General features: G+C 31.5%; 3 protein-coding genes across 4 annotated transcripts; 2 read left to right on the top strand and 1 right to left on the bottom strand.

Moving 5' to 3' along the window:
- Positions 1–1373: 1373 nt before the first annotated feature.
- On the top strand, positions 1374–4850 carry LOC102661382 (uncharacterized). The gene is made up of 2 exons (XM_006585244.4): positions 1374–1808; positions 4572–4850. Exons 1-2 carry the CDS (start codon positions 1563–1565, stop codon positions 4788–4790), a joined length of 465 nt encoding a protein of 154 aa, XP_006585307.1. The 5' UTR covers positions 1374–1562; the 3' UTR covers positions 4791–4850.
- Positions 4851–9648: 4798 nt separating this feature from the next.
- On the top strand, positions 9649–15307 carry LOC100782686 (protein HEAT INTOLERANT 4). The gene is made up of 14 exons (XM_003531329.5): positions 9649–9946; positions 10237–10275; positions 10369–10422; positions 10538–10601; positions 10723–10781; positions 11141–11265; positions 11377–11436; positions 12113–12171; positions 12423–12502; positions 12794–12832; positions 13486–13548; positions 13635–13682; positions 13763–13891; positions 14879–15307. The coding sequence occupies exons 1-14, from the start codon at positions 9791–9793 to the stop codon at positions 14924–14926; spliced, it is 1023 nt and encodes a 340-aa protein (XP_003531377.1). The 5' UTR covers positions 9649–9790; the 3' UTR covers positions 14927–15307.
- Positions 15308–17114: 1807 nt separating this feature from the next.
- LOC100797721 (nuclear transcription factor Y subunit B-10) lies at positions 17115–18561 on the bottom strand. Of its 2 annotated transcripts, XM_014778954.3 has the most exons (2): positions 18342–18561; positions 17115–18272 (listed from the first exon to the last, which is right to left on the bottom strand). In XM_014778954.3, exon 2 carries the CDS (start codon positions 18148–18150, stop codon positions 17569–17571), a length of 582 nt encoding a protein of 193 aa, XP_014634440.1. In that variant the 5' UTR covers positions 18151–18272; positions 18342–18561; the 3' UTR covers positions 17115–17568. The 2 variants fall into 2 exon arrangements, with proteins under 2 accessions (XP_014634440.1, XP_003532849.1); XM_003532801.5 differs by having other exon boundaries at positions 17115–18558.
- Between the last annotated feature and the right edge of the window lie 68 nt (positions 18562–18629).

Raw genomic sequence — 18629 nt, 5'->3', positions numbered from 1 at the left:
TCTGATTATTTCTGAGGCTACCACGTATAACAAAACTCTCAAATCAACTATTTTAAGCAATTACAAATTTTTCGCTTTAATTCAACACTAATTGGTAAAATTTAAAAACAAAAGGTTGGGATATATTGAAGACTATTTTTTTTTATATTCTCTTTATTCCTTTATATAATTTTATATAGATATAAATATTTTCTTTTGCTATATATTTTAATAGTACTGATTAATTTTTTGGCCATAGTATGCTCTCTGTCGCGGGTCTACACTCTCCACTCCACACATTCTTTTTCCTTACAAATACTTTGTACCCTATCAACTTTTTCGCTTTTAAAATATATTGAATAGAAAATTATGCTTAATTTTGTTTTAAAATATAATAATAGATACATCACTTTTCATAATATAAAATTTTTTATATAAAAGTTTAATTTTTGTAAAAAAATCTATATCATTAATCAATTATGAATTTTTTCAGCATAACTTATAAAATAATTATTATAAAACTTAATTTTTTTAAAGATACTTACTATAAAAATTAATAAATTTATTATATATAATAGTTTTGTGATTAAATAATAATATGAGTTGTACACATATTATTCATTTAATTAAATTATAATTATAAAAGATAAAACTATCAAAAATTATAAGTCATTTTCATTCAATACATAGATTAATAAACTCAAATAATACAGACTTGGCTCTCCGGCCTTAGGTACACACCGGTATCATCCTAGTGTATTGACAAAATATAAATCACAAAAATATCCTTTTGGATCAGGCGGCAGTAATCTCTTCCCCCTTTTCTTGCTTCTTCTCCGTAGAAAAAGGTAAGAGAAACAACTGTTTCTATTTTAGATAAAGCATCATTAAAAAATTATATAAAATATTTAAAATAAAAAATATTTAAAAAACATATAACATATTAAATAAAATCATATAAAAAATATATACAACATATTAAATAAAAATAAAAATAATTAAAATTAAAATATTTATTTAATAATTAATTAAATAAAATTATTTACAAATTATTTAAAAAATAAAAAACAAAACAAAAAAGTACAGGTAAATAAAAAAATCCTAAAACAGTGAAAAAAATACTACACCTTTAAATTTAAAGTCATAAAAAAAACTTATGAATTTGAAGTCATAAAAAAATTACATTAAAATCATAAATAACTTTATAAATTCAGTTTAAAAAAATAAAAAAATAATAATAAATACTATAACTTCTAAGTCAGATATGAAAAAATTGAAAAAAAAACTCCTTGAATTGTAAAACTCCCCTTAAAACACAATGTAAATAAATAAAAAAAGTGGAAATAGGAATTTTTTAAGAGTGTATTTTGATTTTTGCCGTTGTAATCATTATTTATTCTGATTCACGGTCTCAGATTCACGTGTAGGCATTACTCCTTCCATGTCAGCGTCTAGTCGTGGTTTCTTTTTTCAACTTACCTGTGCTAATTTGTACCATCTATCAAACGAAAAACATTTTGCTGATTCTAATATCCCACTCTTTTCTCCATCTCTCGCATTATCTATCTTATATCTAATCTACTATGTTGGATTTTGGAGACGAGCTGACTTTAGATGGTTTCAGGATCCCATGGCTCATATGGATTCAACTTTTAGTGTTCCTTCTTCTCCTTGCCCTTCTCTTTTGCCTCTCCGTCATTGCTCTAGATCCCTCTCACCACACCACGTCTCCTTCAGCCTCTGCCACTGCCACTGATTCTGATCTTCACACTCAACAACCCTCCAACCACCATTCCACTGCTGTGACCAACCGTCTTCAGAGCACCCGGGTACACCCCATTTCCCTTTCTTTGATTTTTCTTTTACCCTTCTGGATTGTTATGCTTCCCAACATATAAAGATTGCATCTTGCTTCCTCTAACCTCTTATATATATATATATATTTTGGCCTTTTGAAATAAGCTAAGGGTTTGAGATCTTTTTGGCTCCTAGAAATCTAAGATTTTGGCCTTGTATGCATTGATTGGTTTTTGGTTTTCCTTTCTTAGGTTGTTTAATGTCCTCTCTGACAGTTTCTTGTTGATTTGTTAAAGTTCAAATTAAGCTTCTATTATTGTTCTTTTTCATCTGAGAAATCTAGGTTGTAGATCTTTCTGGGAGTAATAGTGGGTTCGCTGTTACAACTTACAACACCCCTCCCACTGATTTTAATTACCTTTAAATGGTCCACTAACTGATTTGAGGTTTCATGGTTAAGAAAGTTCTAGGTTGGTAATTAATGTCTCTGGTTTGGAAAAGAAATTAAATTGACTAAAATGTTTTACTAGTTGTCATTTACCTGTTCTGAAGTTTTGAATTATGGTAAAAAAAAAATCGACTCTTTCTTTGTTTAGGTAGAGTAGGCATTGCAGATAAAAAAAAAAAAGAAAAAGAAAAAGGTAGAGTAGACATTAACCAATAAACAAGAGTGAACTTTCAACCCTCCTCCCCTGGTCCCCTTATTTTATTATGAATTTAATTTAATGTATGCCGTATTTGATTGTCTTTCTTTTTTCATTTTTCACCTTCAAAATTTCGAGACATGCGTAATGATTTAAGACAAGATTTAGATGTGACTTTGAGTATTTTTGATATTGTTCTCTTATTAAAATTGGAATTTTAGCTCAAGTATCCTCGTACTAAAGATTTATATTAATATTAATATTAATGTGAATTACTAAAGTGAAGAAGTTCTAATTATAATTGGAGAACAACAAAAATACCTATGAAAGTGTGTATCTAAGTTTTTTCTAGTGATTGAACATTTTCATCTTTGAATAAAAATGAAAAACTGGGTTATACCATATAGTCTAGAGTCTAAACCGTCAATCTCTTGACTACCAAATAAAATTGTGATGGCTTGAAAGCAAGGTTCTGTTGCCATTTGCTTGAGGCCATCAACCAAAGTATTCAAATTTGACGTTTCTAAGTTCTGTTCATTCATTTTATGCCACCGACAGTAGTTACCTTACGTCCTTACCAAGTGCTGTTATGTTTGACAGCATCCAGTATGTACATTTAGTTATTGGTAGGAGGTTGTTTTAACTTCTTTTTTTTTAAGGAAGAGGTTGTTTTAACTTAAATCAATATATATTTGTCTTAAAATTGATGTGAAAAGCTTTCTTATTGTCTTTAATGATCTTTTTAATGTCTTAAAAAATTATACTAGAACAGTGTAGGTCAAACTTGGTTTTCTGTCAAAGAAGAATATGCAGTATCTAGTCAGTATTATTACTGCACTCCAAATCCTAAATTTGACCTTTCTAATTGATTTATTATTAGTATATATAACTTTCAGTGAATGATTACTCTTTTTGATATATTTATCTGTCGGTTGAATTAGCATTTATCATTACTCTATCTGCTTTACCAAAGGACCTGAAGGATTTCATACTAATTTACTGAATAGTACTCCTTTCCAAAAGGACAACTAATAATTTTTCTTGTCTGTATTCAATTAAGTTGCTTCCTGGCATACTCTGTTTTCTTTTCTTTTTTTGCTGAGAAGTATTTGTTGGTTTTAAAAGTGTTGAATATCCTGATTGGAAAACCTATTTTAATATCAAGTGATAATTTTAGTATGCACCTTGGACCTCGTGCACCTCGCGCATATTGGTAAGCCACCTTTGTAAATAAAAAATAAAACTACGTAATAATAATGATTTTGAATGTTTTTCTACCAAAAATGGTGTTCATATGTGAGATTTTGGATCTATAATTAATAAGCCATTACCCCCGTATATATCGACTCACAAGGGTAGGGAATTTTTTTTTTTTTTTGGGGGGGGGGGGGGGGGGTTGGAGTAGTGTGGGAAAATAAGTATATAATAAGAACAATTCTTATTTTAAAAATGTAAGAATTACAAAAACTTGTGCTTGCTTATATTTATTTCATTTATTAAAAGTTATGCTTGTTTATTTATTCATCTTAATTATTTAAATAAAAATATAACAATTTATATTTTTTTCACGATAATCAAAATGAAAATGAATCTATCTAAGTAACTCTCAGTCTATATATGTTGAACTCACATTAGAAGTTGGATATATTTTCCCCCCTGTATATGTATATGGTCAAAAGAGAGAATTATCGTTGAATTCCTAGGTCCCCCAAAAAATCATGACCATTTTTTCAATGTTGATTTTTTTCTCTAAAACTTGTAAAAAAAAAAAAAAAGAACACATTCTCTTCAAATAATAGATCATACGTGTGTATTAATTGGTATGAATAAGTGTTTTTGAGAGTTTCTTGTTGAAAATATATAGTTTTTTTTTTCAGTAGAATTTTTTGAAAAGCTCTTAAAAGCACTTTTATCATTGTATCTAATGCTCTAGATCCTCTCAAATGATGGGTCATGTTTTAATTGTGTATAATTTCTCTCATAAGTATAGCGTACATTGAACCACGACTTTAAATATTATTAGATCGTAGGCTCTACTTATAATCTAATCATAACAAAATTTAACATGAAAATATTCATAATCATTTTTTCCTTGTGACCAAAAGTAAATGGACATGGCATTATACGTACTGACGCAAAATGTTTTGGCAGGGGGTAGAGAACACAAGTACTAAAGGTGAGATAGCAACGAGCGCAAGCACAGGAATTGTGAGAGAAGAGTTTGCAGAGGGGGAGGCTTCAACTTCTTCATTGTATTTCCTTCACCCTTGCTATTATTTCAACTTAGCCAAAGAAGCATTCCTCAAATGTCTTGGCCTTGATAATGATGTTCCTTCAACCCAAAACAATAGGAAAACAAAAGAAAGCTAGCTGATTATGAAAATCATGTTCTCATTTATTTATTTATGAAATGTTTCTCATCATTTTGAACTACTTTTATCGGTCCTGCTTAATGTCTCCACCAATTGGAGTTACCAGAAGTAAGTTTCCCTTTTATGGGTAATGATTCTTCCATTCCATCACGTGAATTGGAAATAGAAGCAAAATTTTTAAGTGATAGTTTGGCAAACAAAATCCTTATAAGAAATTAAAATAATTCATGATATAATTTGTGGATAAATGCAAATCCAGCCAAAATCAGGACCATAAACTCCTTAACATTACTTAAAAAAAAAAAAATACTCCATAACATTTTGAGTTCCATTCCTACTGATTTAAAAAATGTCACAATTCCATAAATTTATCTATACAATTTCAAGAAAATATTTGTTTAGGGACAATAATAAGCAAATAAAAAATGTAAGAAAATAAAACATTTTATATTATCAATAGCAAGCCTTTTAGTGTATCATTATTATTATTATTATTCCTCTTAAAATTTTGTGCAATATTAATTTAATTTAATTGTTGCTTTCAACTTATTTTACTTGAAAGTATATAAAAAATAGGTTAGTTGGAATATTGTTATCAAGTATTAATTATAATACTCATCCAATATAAACGTTAATTACAATACCCTTTGTTAATTGAGTTTTTGTAACTAAAAAATTAAAGAATTGCAATAATTAAATTGCAAATAGTAAATTAAAACAAGTTATTTATTTTAAAAAATATATATTTAGCCCTATAACCTTAATTTAATTTATTGAATAGGACATTCAAAAAATTGAATCACCGAGCACCCCACCGTGAGACTACAAAGCAAATTTTAAGCAAACCCCAAAATATCTCTCAGCAATCCACTCCTCGGTTTTATGCACCTGGTAAAAGAGAAAAATTACACAAAACCCAAATGATATATCTTTAGAAATGAGCTCCACTATGCTTGAACTAGAGTGGTCCAACACACAAGTTTGTTGTTTTGTGGATATTCAGAGAGGTTGAGTTTGAAAATTTAACAAGAAGAATAGGAAGAGGAGCATGGGTAATAATCACCCCCACCAAGGCTGTGTTTGGTTCTACCAACAAAATTAAGTTACTGCAGACGAAAACAGTCCGGGTGAGTTTGGTTGTGTTGATATGGAAGAGAAACAGCATACTATTTGTGGGGCTCAGGGGTTAAAATTTATGTCTTTGTGTATTTTTAAAAAAATTGACAAAAAGAAAATTTTAACCTTACCTAAATTAATTTTTCAGTTGCATTGAAACTCGAAATTAGTTATGTCAACCTCAAAAAATTGATTTTGCTTTCATAAAAATTGATTTTCTATTTGTACCGATACACCCAATTGGTTCCTGAATAAGTATAAAACTTATTATTTTGAGTCAATAATTCATTTTAAACATGCGTTGAAACTCTCTGTTACAACTTTACTCAATTTGATATTCATTTTGAAAAAACAAAAATTGATTAGTTTACATACAAAATTGTTTTTATACCAAAAAAATCTATTTTTTTTGTATTTTATAATCAATTTTCATTGCTTATAAGGACTATTCATATAAGGACAAAATGATATTTTCTGTGTTTTATTTAATTCTCTCCTTCCAATTTCATTTATACTATTTCTCTTAAACCAAACAACACAACATATCATTTTGTAGGTAACAAGAAAGTGGAGGTCAACGTTCTACAATATGCGGATGATACCATCTTTTAGGGTGAGCCAGCGTTGCAAAATGTCATAACTATTAAAAGCATCCACCGGTGCTTTGAATTAGCTTCCGACCTCAAGGTAATTTTTTTTAAAAGCAAATTTGGCTCTATAGGAGTTGATGTCGATGAGATGGAGAAGTATGCACATTTCCTTAATTGCAAAATTTTACATTTTCCTTTTACATATTTTGGTATTCTCATAGGAGCAAATCCTGGTTAGTTAATGCTTGGAAACCTATTGTTCATAAATTTGAGAAAAATTGCCAGGGTGAAAACACAAAGCATTGTCTTTTGTGAGGAGGGTAAGTCTTATTAATTTGGTCTTGATCGCTTTGTCTCTTTTTTTTTCAAAGTGCCAAATTATGTGGAGAAAACTTGTTGGTATACAAAGGAATTTTTTGTGGGGTAGTGAGGAAAGAAAAATGAAAATTTGTTGGGAGAGTTGAGATATGGTATAAAAAATGTTTTCACTTTTAATTAAGCTTTTTGGCAAAATGGAGATGACAATTAATGATGGGTAACATAGGTTTATGGAGTGACCCTTGGATAAGTGAGGTGGGTTTAGCTCATAAATATCCTAGACTTTTTATAAACTCTTGCCAAAGAGAGAAATACCTAGGAAATGTTGGTGAGTGGTGTGGGGATGAGCGGAAGTGGAACTTGGTGTGAAGGAGGGAATGGTTTGAATGAGAGAAGGTAGATTTTGAAAGATTTCATAGGGAGTTAAGAGATACATTTACAAAAAGCCATTTCGGATTCATGGAGGTGGCTACATGATCAATCTGGTGCATATACGGTCAAGTTGGCGTATTCATCTAGGAGTGATCTTGATAATTTGGATTCACATGATACGTTTTTCGAAGATATTTGGTCGTTGAAGATTCCTCCTAAAATTAAATGCTTTGTGTGGAGGCTTTTTAGGGATAGATTACCAAGTGGTGATAACCTTAAAAAAGAAATATCTTTAATAATGGTGAAATATATTGTGCCCATTTTACAGGGAGGAAGAAGAATCATTGTTTCACACTTTATTTTGGTGCAAACCTGCACTAGAAATATGGCATACCTACTACAAGTGGTGTGGGTTGCAAAGCGTGTTTCCTGGCACTATTAAGGAACATTATTTGCAACGCGTGTTGATTAAAGAGAAGAAAAATGTCTGTGAAAAGTGGAATTGTGTTTGGGTAGGTGTGGTGTGGTCTCTATGGAAGGCAAGAAACAACACTATCTTCAGGGGAGGTTTCTTCGATAACAACAAGATCATGCAAAAAGCTATCTTTCATATGTGGACATGGTTGAAGAATTTAGACTCATCGTTTGGTTATTCTCATGACCAATGGTATATATGTCCTGGTGAATGTATAAGAAATTAATTGAATTGGCATGGAATTGTATGCAGGGTTATAAATGAGGGTCAATGTATTTGGTAGAAGGGTGGTTGGGTTTCTAAGCTATAGTATTGGGTGAGTGCAGAGGCAGTAATTGGGACTGCTATGGGTAGTTTTGCTACCATTGGTTAATAGCTATTAGTATTCCACTGTTAGATACTAATAGTATTTAACCTCTGGAAAAGTTAGTTACTACTGGTATCGTTTTCTAATAATATAATTTGTTTGCCGATTAAAAAAAATCAAAGTGAGACCTTCCATTCATCTCCCCCCCTAAACATAATTTGATTGGAAAAGAGGGAAAATCTAGTGCCTCACTTGGTGCTTATGCATGTCACAAAGTCAAGATAGAGGGAACATCACCACACAAATGACTTGTAGTAAATGACGATTGCCAAAGATGGAGCATGGTGTGGTTCTACGACTTTAGGTTGTGATACGTGGGGTGGGTTTTGTTGAGATGGTGGCTTTACCAGGTTCATTGTTGTTGTCAAAGTGAGTTCGATTAATCATTTATGTGTTGTTGTAGCTCAATTTGGGTTCAGGGGCGAGCTTGTACCATTGATTTTATGATGACCCTAATTTTCATTTAGCATTGAGCTAAATGGAGAAGGGGAGGAGAATGTAACCAAGGAAGAATATGGTAAGTTGAAAAAAGAAAAAAAAGGCATAAAGAACAAATAAAAAGAAAAGAAAAAGTCTCCACCTTAGGTTTAAATACAATGGTGAAAATAAATTCTCCCACAAGGGATACTTTCTTAGCTTAACCACTCTAGCCTCCACCAAAAAACATAACTATCATATAATTTAGTGACTTTGAAAACATTTTTTTAGGTGTGATCATTATTGATTACATTAAATTAATTGAGTTTAAATACATTTTTTAATTTCATAATTTTGATGTAAAATTGATTATGGTTCCAAAATATAAAATTAATATTTTTAGTTTTATAATTTGAAAGAAACTTATTCGAGTCCTTGTACAAATGTCATAACAAATGTAACTTACATAATTAAGAAATTATTACATGTTGCTTATATGATAATTTACTTTGATTTTTGCATTTTTATTACTAAATATCATATCGTATGTGTATTTTTCTTTTAAAATGTACTCTATTAATCCCTTTTTAAAATACATTGTTTTTTATTTTTTTTTTGTACTTATTTATTACATTAATTATTTTTTTATCAAAATATCCTTAATTAAATTAGCTTATAAATGATAAATACTATAAATTATCTCTTTCTCTTTCTTACGAGGATGGATTGAAGAATGAAATATTTAGTTTTAAAAATTAAAACTCATTAGTATTATTTTTTCTACATGCATTAATTGCTTAAGAATAATTTTGAAAAAAGTATAATTTCAGATAAATTTAATATTAATAACTAAATTCTTTGTTAATAAACATAAATTAATAAATAATGTCTTATAACTTGAAAAAAAAGGAAATATTTATTTTGACGTTTCCTCAAAAACTTTTGGTCAAAGGGATTAATTTTTATTTTTGAATAATAAGACAAAAAATGATCAATTTGAATTAAAAAATAAATTTATCCTAAATTTGAAGATACTAAAACCATATTTAACAATTAATTAATTCGAAATCCAATCTAATCTAATGGGTAATAAAACCCACTATTTGAAGATTTGACAATATCCGCGTGCGTTGTTTTCACGCCTCTCACCCGCGTTGTTTTCACGCCCCCCACCCTCCCTATAAAGCCTCTTTTATTTTTCAATTTTTTTTTGTTCCTGTGTGATTGCGTTTCAAAAAAACGTGTCTCTCTATTTTGAATCTGGATCCAGCGCCTTCTATTCAGCATTCACCCAAACCCTATTTCTCTCTCTCTTTCTTCCCTGTTTGGTATCAGCGAGCACAATGAGGAGAGGAGCTAAGAGAAAGACGAAGCAGGACCAAGAAGCCAAACACGTCGCAGCCGAAGATAACAAGACCGAAGCTCAGCCTCGAGCTAAACGGGCCAAAACCTCCAAGCCTCAATCCGAACCTGAGTACTTCGAAGATAAGCGCAACTTGGTTAGTTTAATTAACACTTCACCATCGCCGTTCAATTTTTTAATTTCGATTCGAACCGTTTTCTTTAACTGTATGCGCCGAACAAGTAACGTTGTGAAGAACAGAATTGAGCGTCACCGTTTTGTTTAAGGAGAAAATATTGATTCGGTGTTTCACTTTGCGTTTTGTTTTCGTTTCTAGCTATACTTCGAAGTGGCTATATTAACTGTGTTTAGTTTTTTTTCTTCTTTTTCTTATTTGCATTGTGTTTTACTGATGGAAGATGGTGTTTGCCAATTTGGATTGTGTAGGAAGATTTGTGGAAGGAAACATTCCCCGTTGGAACTGAGGTTTGTTCAATTAATTTGTAGATTTTTCTTCGTTTATGACTGTGCCGTGTTTTTTTTTTTTTTTTTTGTAACTGTTTTGTGTTGTAATGGCAGTGGGACCAATTGGATACTGTCTATCAATACAAGTGGGATTTCTCGAATCTAGAAGTGAGTATTGGATCAGGCTGCTTAGGTTTTGGTTGGTGTTCTGTTGTTGAGTGGAGTTAAACTCGTTATTTCGACTAATTGCTTATGATGTTGTGATTTGGGGGTGTGTTTTCAGAATGCGTTTGAAGAGGATGGCGTGTTGTATGGGAAAAAGGTTTATCTCTTTGGTTGCACTGAGCGTAAGTGGCTTGCAGACTTTATTTATTTCTCGTCATTTGGAAGTTGGCTGATTTGCTTGGTAGTTGTTTTCCCTTTATTATTTGGTCTTTCATCATCTTATGTTGATCTTTCTGACTGCAGCTCAGCTGGTCATGTTTAAAGGGGAAAGCAAAGTTGTCTTGATACCTGCTGTAGTAGCTGTAAGTTGTCTAACTGGGCTGTCTACATGTGTTGTGACATGAACACTTGTTGACCAAATTGACTCTTGCTTTTGAGCATTTTCAGGAAAAATAGACTGTCAGTTTGATGTATGCGATAATTGTCTTCTCTAGCTGTGATTTGTGTGTCTCTCCTTCTGGGGCATGGTTCTTTGGTATATAGACTTAGATTATATATTTAATATCATATCCTTAATGCCAAGGTGTTATTTGGAAATGCCAGTTCACTGAATGTGTTTTGTTGCCAGTTTTACATGATGAAACAACTTTGTATTGGTTTTGATGATTTGGATTTTTGTATTTTGATATATTTTTGAAAATATTGCAACATCCTTCTGCAGGTTGTATCACCTTTCCCACCATCTGATAAAATTGGGATAAACTCAGTTCAAAGAGAGGCTGAAGAGATAGTTCCGATGAAGCAAATGAAAATGGACTGGGTTCCATATATTCCCTTGGAGGGCAGGTATTCAACTCAATTTGTTTGTTTTGGTGGTTTTTCTTTGGAGTCTGTTTATGAAACATTGCTTCTTGATCATCTCTAAACTTCTTCATTATGGTTTTATGTCTTCAACAGAGATAGCCAAGTTGATAGACTAAAATCCCAAATATTTATCTTGAGTTGTACCCAAAGAAGGTATATCCTTTTCTTTGCTCTCCTTTGCAATTTTGTATTCTACAGTTTGTTTCAGATCTTCTGAATGGATTGTTGTTGGAGAGATGTATATTCCTTCATGTTATTGGTTATCTAGCTTAAATAATCTTATTATCGTGCTTTTGGCAGTACTCTAATTATTTTTAGTCACCATTTTTCACTTTTCAAGGCAAATTTTGTAAGCTACATCTCTATCATGTTAAATTTTGTTTGGTGATTGCATCACATTCTTCTCCTGCATGTAGCAAAAAAAACTGTAGTTTTTCAAGTAGTGTGAAGAATATTCAACTTTCTGCGTGTTTGTCTGTTTTTATTCTCCAATTGATGACTTGCTTAAGTATTTATCCTTGGCATGTTCCATTTGTGATGGTTTCAATCCAAAATGCAGAAATACATGAGTAACATCAGGAATCTTTGGGCCTTATAAAATAAATGGGTTTGTGGACCCATAAAAAAACTTAAAATAGATGTTTGGGGAAAACTAAGTGTTTATTTTTCCGTTTATTTCCTATATTTATGTATTGACCTTTTACTGTAGTTGTTGTTGACATTTTCATGTAAAGCTTTTTACTGATGCACTCTTTTATGGTTGACCTTGATGTACCTTATTTATGAATATGACTGACTCATCTCACCTATGTTATAACCTGCGGTACAGGTCTGCTTTAAAACATCTGAAGTTGGATAGATTAAAGAAATATGAGTACTGCTTGCCTTGTAAGTCTACTGGCTTTAGAATATTACAATTGTTCTCATGTGTATATCAGTTTTATCTAATACAGGGAAGAAGATATGACATTTTATTAAATAAAAAAAGTGAGAATTGTGGGGACTTGTGGATTCTGGACAATACAATTTTTTTGATCAATTATTGGTGCTTCATTTTGTCAAGGCATAATGATTCTTCATTAGTTAGTGTTTATTTTCCTAGTATGATAGTTTTTTAGTGACTGCTATTCTTTCTGCAGATTTCTATCAGCCGTTTAAGGAAGATGAACTTGAACAGAGCACTGAAGTTCAAATTATATATCCAGCTGAGCCAAAGCCGGTAATTACATTGATAGAAATTTTTTCCTGGTGATTTGACAGTGTTTGGATTGTTTGGGATCCTTTTGTGTATGATATGGTTATGTAATGAGTAATGACCTTTCTGAATAATTTTTTCTTAACAAGATGGGCAGGTTAGTGCCCTATTTGATTTTTTAATTTGTATGTGTTTACTTATTTTCTAATTTATATGTGTTTACTTATTACTTATGCATAGCGAAGAGCCTCTGGGCAATGGGGTACGAAGTTTTTATATGTGTTTACTTATTACTTATGCATTGCTTGTTTGCAGGTCTTTTGTGAATTTGATTGGGAATTAGATGAACTTGAGGTAATGAATTAACTCTGTGCTGATTGTAGTTTAGAACATGTCAGATTAAGTCAGCTAGCTGTTGCAATTTTAAAATCATTGTCATCCTTTTAAAATTATTGATGATGCTTGACGTTATTTTGCAGGAAATTTAAGGGACCATTTGGTATGAGAAAATATTTTTTTTTTTTTTTTTACTTTTAATTACAAAATGCTACCTTGTTTTCATTTTCTTTCTTGTTTTCAAATATTTGTATACGAATCATTGTTTCCCATACTAATCTTTGAAAACAGAAAGTAATGTGAAAGTAGGGTGACACTTTTGTAATTAAAACTCTAAAGTGAAAATAGAGGACATTTTTTTTTCCAAAACCAAATGACTCCTAATGTTTCTTCTGTTTGTCATTCTGCACTTCCTATTGCTGACTCTTAATGTCTGCATGTTGCTATGTTATTGAATTTTATAAAATCTTGACTCTTGATTGTGAGATGGGGACTTTGAGATTGATAGGGAGAGAAAAAATCTTTATTTGCCATTGTTTTGTTTGTGTTTTTTCACTGTTTCTTCACCTTGTTTCCCTCCTAATAGAGAGAGGGTAAAAGTAAAGGGCAATTGGAAAATCAAATGACAATGGACAAAGGCCTCTTACGCTCATTTGTTCTATATTTTGCAGGAGTTTACTGATAAGCTCACAGAGGAGGAGGAGTTATCCGAAGATCAAAAGGATGCCTTCAAGGTACCAAATAAAAGAAGGCATATAGTTATTCAATAATGCCTTTATTTTTTAAATAATAAGTTAGCTGATATTTTTGCTTTTTTTAGGAATTTGTCAAGGGAAAGGTTCGTGAAGCTAAGAAAGCTAATAGAGAGGTACTTTTGGTGCTGTTGGTTCTGTGCATAGTGCTTTGCTTTCTGCATGTTTTTTTAAATACCTATTTTACCTCTTTTAGGCAAGGGAAGCTCGGAAAAAAGCCATTGAAGAAATGAGTGAGGAAACCAAAGCTGCGTTTGAGAGTATGAGATTTTATAAGTTCTACCCTGTTCAATCTCCAGATGCACCTGATGTATCAAATGTTAAGGTAGGTGTTTAAGCATTCTATTAATACTTTGTTTTCTTCTTTTCGATCAAAGGATGAATTCATTAGGACTATAAGATGATTTCAGATAGTTAGGAGCATAGGATATCCTCCTTTTATTTTTATTTTAATAAAAAGAAGATACAAACTATGGAGAATATTAAAAAAGCATTGATGAATTAAGGGTACCCAATCCCTCAACTTATCAGTAAGGGAAACCCCTTTAAAAAAACCATGTGCACACTAAAGTACAAGCCAATTGCCCAATCTTATTTCAAAGTAGTCACCCTATTTTATTCATTTTATATTTTTATGCTGCACGTCTTATTTGATGTTATTGCATTAGCTTATTCTCTGAAAATTGGTAATTCCTTTAGTGGAACATTTAAAACTTATAATACATCGAGGGAGAATTGTGGGCTTGTTAGGGGTGCCTGCACACATGCGTGTGTTTACTGGAAAGCATTGATGGAAATAGATATTCAAATTCTCCTTTTCAACTTTGGATTGTTATAGTGAAGGAGTTGACGAGAGAACCGGCTATACTTTGTTTAAAAAACCAACTAGCTATTTCAAATTAGAGGAATGAAATCATTGAACTATTAGCTGCTATACTTCTGTGGAATCATTACTTCCTTTTGCTTTTTTATCCCTTTTCTCATCAACCTGGTTCACATTGAATTTGGTACTGCTTACAATTTATTGGAGGGTAAAGAAAATGGAAATGGCAACATCTTTATGGTTGTAACTATTTTCTTCCCTGAATAAATATCCCTATTAATCTGCTTCACCACGAAATCTGTCTATTTCTTGACATGTAAAAAGAACATACCTTTGTGTGCATATATTCAATGAGTTAATAAAAAGAAGACAATTCAGGGTAGGATAGCAGCTGATATAGAATATATCACACTTAGTTGAATTTCTGGTTGATTAAATGCTTTTTCCTTATACCTATAATTTACGGAGTATCATTATCTGTGTTTGCAGTCTCCATTCATTAACAGGTATTACGGAAAGGCTCATGAGGTTCTGTGATTGGCTCCAAGACAATAATGACAATTTTTCTGGTTTGTTTTGCCCAACACGAGATGTTTTGTTATTATGAACTATGTAGTTCAGGAGGCAACCCCCTGATGTCCCATCAAATTGTCTTTGCCAGTGTAGTTGTCTAAAGTGACATATACCATGTAAAACTGTAGGTCAGAGATCCTAGAGAAGTGAACTAGATGTTGGGAGGAATTTAGACATGTTTCTGGCTTCCTTGTTGAAGAGAATTTCTGAGGTTCTGGAGCTGCAATTTGCGTGGCTCTAGCATTCTTGGTTTTCTCTTAAGATTATTCTTTTTCCCTTCAAAATAGATGTACGACAGTTTTGACTATGAGCTAAATGAAATCAATTCATTATTGTTTCGTTTAATGTGGCTCTGTTGTGAAAATGCTGTTTGTCATTATAATATCGTCGCTGCTATAAAAATTTTCTAAGTACAATGCGACTTGAAATAGGTTGGTTAATAATTCTAAGATGCTATCGTCGCTGCTATACACATAAATAATTTCAATTGTCTACACCAACACCATCTTAACATAAATGTCTTTTATTATCATATCACTTTTAATGACTATTGAAGAATTTGTGGAGAGAATACACACACAAAATGAAATCATGTTAGTGAAATTATTTTTGAATTTTCTCTAAATAAGAATAGCAATTGAGAAGTCTAGACTGTTAAAACTACAACGTCTTTTGTGCAAAACATTAGACGATTAGTTTTTGATAAGTGTCTGAAAGTTTGACTTTGGAAAAACTTTTTGGATAAACAATATTTTTTTTATTAAATATCTAAATTATTTTAGTCTAAAAATAGTTTTTTTTTACAAATTTATTCTTTGCCAAATAATATTTTAAAGAAGCACATTATTATAAAACTATTATGATATTATTAAGTTTATTAATTTTAAAACTTGTAACTAAAATTACACAATGATTAATTGTGATTACTTTTGAATATATGAATCGATTGGTGCAGGATTATTAACTTCTTAATTATTAAGAGAATTTTATTGTTTATAATAATTTTACCTTGTTCAAATATGATTGGTTTCAATAAAAAATATCTATGCATTAAAAAGACAAAATAGGTTAAATCTCAATTAATTTAACTAACTAAAATAAGGTTAGATTTCAACTAATATAACCTATGAGTCATGTTGAAGCTGATGTAGATTTTGTTAAATCACTTTTTATTTATTTATTAAAGTTATCCTACCCTTTTATTCATTTTCAGTTGAGTTAGGTATATAAATCAACATGTAAGTTATGTAAAATGGCAGGTTACGTATATTAACATTTTTTTTAATCATGTTTTGTTAAATTTTGGACAACTTTTACCGAAAATGAAATAAATTTCTACCAACATTTTTGGACAACTAAACCTTTTAATTCATCTTTCAAAACAATTACTGAGTTAACTTGCAAACCTATTATTCATCTTTTAAAACAATAATTAAGTGGGTTTTCCACTTGTCCTACGGATTTGCTTTAAATACGTCAGTCTAAGCATTTTAATCTATTTTTTAAAATGGATTAACTTGCTTTGTGTTGTTACTGTACCAAACATCACCTATAGATAAAATGTACCAAATACATTTTTAACTAATTTTCTACATTCATTTGCTTATTAAAAGAGTAATTGTTCTTTAATAGCTCATAATACAAATAATATAAAACCTTTCGTTTTAAACAATAGTTCTCTATAGAAAGACTTGATCCGCTGATAGTACACCATTTTCTACTAACTACTGCCAGATGTAGTTGATCAGAAAGAATCATCCGGGAGAATGAAAATATTTCGATTCGTTCCTTTCAACTGGAGAGCTACTTCGAAATTGTATTATCCATATAGTCTATAGAGGATTGATGCTTGAACAATGGACACTAATCAACAGGTCTTATTTTGATTGTAATTCTTCACCTTCCTGAATTGCCTGTTAAATTTTTCCCTTAATTTGTCCTCATAAATTGTATGCAATGGTCATGTTCACAATGTGAGTTAAATAGGATGATACATTGGTGAAAGACTATAACTAATTTGAGATTCATTGATGGAAATGTGACTCTTTGTTCATAGTACTTTATAAAGTTGCATTACTTTGAATTGATGAAAAGGGTTCAAGTAAAAGAGTAAATCCCAGATAATTAAAAGCTGAAATATAATGTAGACAACTTTTCACTTTTCAACTCTTATACAATAAAAATTGGCAGCGCCCAAACAACATAAAGAGAAGATGAACTCGATTATCTTTTTTGCATCATAATCTTCTACCGTACGATACGATCTTAGAGAGATATTCTTGTGAACATTTTGACTTGAACACTATGGAAGACTCATGTCACAAGATTATATATATACTACTAAACACTCCAAACTCCAATAAACTTGTGTTACATATATATATTGAGTAACTAAATAAAAATTTAATATATCCTCTCCAAGTGTGTGAAGTATTGTGCCATTAGATATCAAGTAATTAAACTGATCGGTTCCCTGGTCTAGCTAATCAGCAACGAAATTAAGCTTTATCATAATAAAAATACTATTTATATTATATTATATATGATATGATATAATATATAATGGGGGAAGGGACATGATGAACTTGTTGGTATGCATGTGACATCTACCATTCAACCCTATAACGTAGGTTGGGTGGCATCATTCTATTGCCACTTGCATCTTGAATTTGATCAGCACTGAGCGCACTTTGAGCAATGGAACTCTCTCTATAACCATTCAACCCTCCCATCTCAGTGAAGCTCTTTGGAGCAGTTACTTGATGAGGCCCCACAGAATAGAAGCCACCAGCACTGAAAGTAGTGTTGTTGAAGTCCGAAGCTTTGGTTGCTGCAGCCACAGAATGAGGCAATAACTTGTTGATTTCAACCACCCCATCAATATTGGTTTGGTGTTGATGAGTTGGAGAGTGAAGTTCTTCTTGTTTTGCCATAGAAGTAGAACTCTTTTCTCCCTCAGTTTCCCTGTAGTTGTTGAGGTAGAGCTTCAAGGGTCCAACATAGTTCTCAAATCCTAGTGTTGTCATGGCCCAAAGAAGATCATCACCATTGATTGTCTTCCTCTTTTCCCTCTGGCACTTGTCTGAGGCCTCACCAGTGATGAAGCTTATGAACTCAGACACACACTCTTGAACTGTTTCTTTTGCTTCCTTTGAGATTTTTGCATTGGCTGGGAGTGCCCTTTTCATGATTCGGCTAACATTGGCTATTGGGAGGAATCTGTCTTGTTCTTTTGAAGAGTAGCTGTCTGAGATGTTACCAGATGTTGGACTTCCCACAGGACTTGTTGTAATTTGGTTTCTCTTCGTCCCTGTCATGTTAATGGAATAGACAATAATAGAGCCACTCACTTAATAAGCTAAACAATTGAGATTCTCACCTTCTTCACCCTCTCTAGCTCCCTATGTGTGCAAGTGTAAGTGTGTGTAAGTTCTGCTTTAACTTAGGTGCTGCATGCGGCTTTTAATAAGGGGAACAAAAGATGGAGAGATATAAAATGGAAAAGTGGAAAGGTGCTTTGATATGGAATATTGGAAGAAAGCAAAGGGTGATTGATGAACAAGATCACAAAGGGTGGTTTTTATATCGACTAGGAGTCTAGGAGGACTCCCTTGGTCATGTATATAAAATAATTGAAAACAAGAAACTAAACAAATAGTACTTTTAT

Source organism: Glycine max, chromosome 8, assembly GCF_000004515.6.
Source record: "Glycine max cultivar Williams 82 chromosome 8, Glycine_max_v4.0, whole genome shotgun sequence".
Lineage (NCBI taxonomy): Eukaryota > Viridiplantae > Streptophyta > Magnoliopsida > Fabales > Fabaceae > Glycine > Glycine max.
Note: the sequence above shows the minus strand (reverse complement) of the source record. Positions and strands in the feature narration are given on the sequence as shown.